At 28.3% G+C, this 5,389-nt stretch overlaps 1 protein-coding gene across 4 annotated transcripts; it reads right to left on the reverse strand.

Annotated features, from left to right (window-relative positions):
- Positions 1 to 3,650: 3,650 nt before the first annotated feature.
- On the reverse strand, positions 3,651 to 5,157 carry LOC133688859 (pathogen-associated molecular patterns-induced protein A70-like). 4 transcript variants are annotated; one of them, XM_062108488.1, is made up of 2 exons: positions 4,171 to 5,157; positions 3,651 to 3,970 (listed from the first exon to the last, which is right to left on the reverse strand). In XM_062108488.1, exon 1 carries the CDS (start codon positions 5,025 to 5,027, stop codon positions 4,176 to 4,178), a length of 852 nt encoding a protein of 283 aa, XP_061964472.1. In that variant the 5' UTR covers positions 5,028 to 5,157; the 3' UTR covers positions 3,651 to 3,970; positions 4,171 to 4,175. The 4 variants fall into 4 exon arrangements, with proteins under 4 accessions (XP_061964472.1, XP_061964470.1, XP_061964471.1 ...); XM_062108486.1 differs by having other exon boundaries at positions 3,651 to 4,054; XM_062108487.1 differs by having other exon boundaries at positions 4,157 to 5,157.
- Between the last annotated feature and the right edge of the window lie 232 nt (positions 5,158 to 5,389).

Raw genomic sequence — 5,389 nt, forward strand, 5'->3', positions numbered from 1 at the left:
ATTAAGATTTTTATGTAATGATCCTATTCGGTAAAAATTATGTGTTGTTTGTTGTTATTGTTTTTTTTTTTGTGTTGTTTTTATATGCATTCAATGTCTAGACACTTAAGCTTTTCTATTTTTATGTAAAGCTGCACATACCTCGACTTCCAAACTCATACATGCTTAGGTTGGCCCTCCCCTTTAATATTTTTTAATATTCTAAAATAAAATCCTTTAAAATAAAAAAAATACAATAATATTTTAAAAAATATATAATGATACTGTAACAATCCTAAAATTTATGTTCAAAATAAAAAGTAAGGACATAATAATTCAGTTAAAATTAGGGTAATTTGTTTTTTTGACAATCAATCAAAAATCCAGCAAAGTTTTCTCTATGTTTATAGGTATCAAGTTATCGACTATTCTTCCATAATTTTCAATTATCAAATTTTCTACTTATCCTATCATCCAGAACTTCATCCTCTCATTACATCATAATTTCTCAATAATCAAATTTACACATATTTAAACAATTTAATATCACATATTTACATAAATGCAATTCAATGAATTATTTTACAAATTATGATTGAAGTACATTACACAATTCAAAGATTTACAAATAAAAACCATTAACGAAATTATAATTGAAATATGTATATAATTAAAGAAGAAATTCATAATTAAAATTATACTACAAAAAAAAAAGCTTTCGATAAACTATTGACTCATTAAATTCTGAAATTTATATTACATAACAAAATAATAAATTTATTCATTACAAAATGATACCCAACAAAATATAAAGAAACTAATCTATTATTCAGTCCAATAAAGGGATGTACTTGAAAATTGATTTAATACAATAATTCGATGAGACAGATGAAATAAAATATCAATAAATTCTTTCTTAATTTCTTTCTTTCTTTCTTTTTGAAAATTTACTCATAAGATCATTAAATTAATTTGCTCATCTAGTATTATATATTTCAATTAAATTTCAGAATAATCTTTAATTATTTTTTGAATATCAACCAAAAATATAATTATTTATATCGCTTATTAACCCGAGCATTAATTCCACTAATAGATGATTTAAGTTATCACCCGTCCATTCAACAAGCACTAATTCTATCAATCCAGAAAATTAGTTCAATGATTCACTCATTTATTAGAATACTAATCTCATTAACCATGAAATTAATTCCTCATCACGTTCATTTATCAGGGCACTAATTTCATTAAACCAGTAATTAGTTCAATGATTTGTCATTCACTAGGGTATTAATCCTATTAAAAAGAGAATTAATTCCTTATCACACCTATTCACTAGGGCACTAATTCCATTAATCTAGGAATTAGTTCAACGATTTGCCCATTCACCAGGGTATTAATCTCATTAATCAGGAAATTAATTCCTTATTATGCCTATTCACCAGGGCACTAATTCTATTAATCCATGAATTAGTTCATCACATCACATATCTTATTTTCTCAAGTAAATAATATAGCAATTACTAATCTATTAATCGTAATTAATCAGATAAAAATACATGTTGACCAATAATAAATTCAGGCACCATGTAATTACCTAACAAGTGAATTGAAGTTAAAGTTTCCTGCTGCGATGTTGGCCTAGCAGCCTGTCCTAGATTAATAAGTATATCACATCATTTCTTCTCTCTCTCTCTCTCTCTCTCTCTCTCTCACACACACACACACACACACACACACACTCAAACATCTTAAACAAGTTTATTAATTTGTATCAAACTTTAACTAATATCATTGTTCTACTTTCTATATAGACATAATCAATAAATGAAATCCTTCCAATTATCTTTTTATTTGCAAAAAAAAAATAGATTTAAAGAAAAACATGAAAATTTTATTCTTTCTTTTGTAAATTTTCTTCCCATTCTTCATATTCACACATTGTAACACAATTCATTTCATCATTCAAATCAATACATATATATTTCTTTAATTTTATTTTTTTTTTTCACTCTTTAACATTAATTTCATCTTTTTTTTGGCTGAAATTTAAACTAAAGAAAAACATAAAAATTTCATGTTTTATTCACTCTTTAACATTAACATCATCTCTTTTTTATACAATCTCATCATCTTATCAAAATTCTTAAATTATTATTATTATTTTGTCAAAAATTCCTTCTTCAAGAACACTTAGAATTTTGTTTCAATTACCATAATTTCATATTTTCTTTGCTCACTTCAATAATCTTAATACAATTTCACAATCAGTTGCAATTTTCCTCAAAAAATTATCAAGAATCATAATTTTAATTTCACAAAGTTCAATCAATTTAAAGCACACATTATTCAAGAATCTTATTTAAAAGTGTTAAAGTACCTTACCAAGCAATAATCAAAACTTTAACACTTTTAAATTGAGGAATTTTTCTTAGCTTTGATTTCTTTCCTCTCTTTGGTTAAATGCTTCTCCTTTGAAAAATAAGGTTTTTTTTTCTCTTTCCTTCTGCACACGCACACTTGCACGCACGCGCTTATTAGTAACTTTTATAATTTTTGGGTAAAGTTTTCAAATCCTGATACCTATTTATACTAAATTTTACTCGAGTTATTTCAAATATCACTAAGGACTTGTTTGAAAGTGTGATTGAGGTTACTTTTCAAAGTTTTTTCACTCAGAAATGTATCAAAATAATATATTTTTTAATTTTTTAAAAAATATTTTTGATATCACCATATTAAAATGATATGAAAACACAAAAAAAAAAATATTAATTCGAAGCAATTATATTACCTAGGGTTTTATAAATACCCCGTACAATCTATCATCATTCTTATAATTTAATTTATAACTTTCCCTTATTTTTTATAATATTGACTTTTATTATTATCAATAATATTATTTGGGGTTTATAAATGGTAATGTTAGCAATAAGATTAGAGGTTTTTAATGGTAATGTTAGCAATTAGTATATAAATAATTATATATTAAAATAAAATGCATAATTTTTAATTTTTTTGAAATTCCTCGTTGATATTCAATAAAAATAAAATGTTTGATTATAAAAATTATCAAGTCATATTTTTTTTATTTGTTATTTTACCTTGAAAAGATTCTTTTCATGAAAAGTCTTTATTAAAAAAGTATATATATATATATATATATATATATATATATATATATATATATATATATATATATAATCAAAGAAGTGATTTTTAGGGAGAGAGACTTTTCTAAGCAATTCATAAAAATAAAAATAAAGAGTTTTTTTCCTGGGCAATTGCATTTCGATAGTTTCTAGTAGAATTGTTTTCCATATAAGACAAACATTGACCTCAATTTTATCATAAAAACAATTTATCCTTAACTTATGATGATGAAATTTCTCTATAAATTAAATAAATAAACTTAGACACATACACTAATTTTTTTAATTCAAGATTTTATAGTTTAGTTGGTAAAATAAATTTTCTTAGCTTTCAATTTTTTTATAAAAGCTATTATTAATATAACAAAATGCAGGGAAAGAAAAATAGTTAGTATTTTATAAAAAAAAATTTATAAATTTTTTTTATATTTTTAAAAGTTTTAATACAATATCATTTTTAAAAATAAAAAATATATTTTAATTTATTTCTAAATAAAAATTACTTTTAAAAAACAATCGTTTCTTCTCAGAACAGCAACAGCCCCATTCAATTCCAAGCATCTTCTTCTAATCCAACATAATTAACAATTAATTCAAAATAACTACACCAACTTGCTAAATCTTCTTGTAAGCAGGTGAGCATGACAAGGGCAGCTCTTTCGTCTCTACTCTCCACCGCCCTTGGTGTTTCTTAAATAAAGATAGTGCAAACCTCTCTAGCCGACGCAACAATTAAACTACAACAACTACACCACTCCTAAACATTAATTCCCTTACTCTATGCTCATCCCCTGCAACGGCTTGTAGATTTCTTCCCTCTGGCAGTACAGAATGACTAGCTGAAAAGATAACCTTGCTTTCTCGTCCCTTACGCTATGCTCATCCCCTGCAACGGCTCTCTCCTCTCTCTAACTTGGTAAAACCTGAGATTTCAGAAAGAAAGAAACAGAAAAGCCCCACCTTCTTAAAGTAAATGATATACTTAGCTGACAAATTAAAAGGGTATCGAAGAAAAGGAAATGCACCTAATTTTTCTTACTACTGTTATATTTTTTGCTTTCCTTTGAGCATCTCCTTATAACGCAGGAGAGATTCCAGCCTCTGCAACTTCAACTGTTGCTTGAACCTGTTGATAAAATCATCAGCTTTAGCATCAACCTCTTCATCAGCTTTAGCATCAACCTCTTCATCTCCAATCACCACTGTTTTCTCTGAAGCCCTTGTCGTTGAAGGCCTTCTTCTTTCAACCTTCTCCCTCTCCACCTCCTCCGCTAAATTCAAGCTCACCGCCTTTTCGCTTGCCGACTTCTTCATTTTCACCTGCCTCTTCGTAGCTTTCACCATGTGCTCCGACTGGATCCTCTTCACATGATGATCATGATCATGACACATACCCGGATCTGCATCCGACCTGGTTTGAGCTGGGGGACGTTGGGTTGTTTCTTCCGGTCCCGAACTGTAGTATAAAGAAGAGAAGTTGATGGACTTGACCCGTTCTAAAAGTGAAGGGGCTCTTTCGAGCTGGGGAGGATCATGTTCCTGGGTAGTGTTTTCGGGTTCCTGGGCAGGTGGGAATTTGTAGAAGGAGAAGTAGTCGATGGACTTGACCCGTTGTAAAAGAGAAGGGGCTCTTTCGAGCTGGGGAGGATCATGTTCCTGGGTAGTGTTTCCAGGTTCCTGGGCAGGTGGGAAATTGTAGAAGGAGAAGTAGTCGATGGACGTGACTCGTTGTAAAAGAGAAGGAGCTCGAGCGAGGTGCTGGTCTTCGTGTACTGGTTTATTGTGAGTACCATAACGGGAAGCAAGAACAATGGTGACAATCATAATATTCAGGAAGAGGAAGAGTGAACCCGGTGTTAACCAGCTGGTCACGAAAGCAAAGATCGAGATTGCCATGGATTTCGTTTCTTTTTTATTTTCTCTCTTTTCCTTCTCGTGGTTTAAAGTGATGTCAGGATAAAGAAGACGAGTACTTATGCTGTCCTAGAGATTAATTATTGAAGAGAGAGAGAGAGCGGTGGTTAATAGGTGATGTCGAGGTTTTTTTTGTATTACGATTTATAAACGTGGTAATGGTTGTTTTAAAGTATTTTTTATTTAAAAATATATAAAATAATATTTTATATTTTAAAAAGAATTATTTTTATTATAATATATTAAACTAATTTAAAAATATCGAAAAAAATATTGTTTTAAAATAAAAAATAAAAAAATTAAATTTTTTTAAAATGCTTTTGGAAAAAAGAACATATTCGTAA

This window comes from Populus nigra, chromosome 3 (genome assembly GCF_951802175.1).
Source record: "Populus nigra chromosome 3, ddPopNigr1.1, whole genome shotgun sequence".
NCBI classification, from domain to species: Eukaryota; Viridiplantae; Streptophyta; class Magnoliopsida; order Malpighiales; family Salicaceae; genus Populus; species Populus nigra.

Bases quoted from the DNA above. Each gene is read 5' to 3' on its own strand.
- LOC133688859 (XM_062108488.1), bottom strand. From the start codon at position 5,027: ATGGCAATCTCGATCTTTGCTTTCGTGACCAGCTGGTTAACACCGGGT.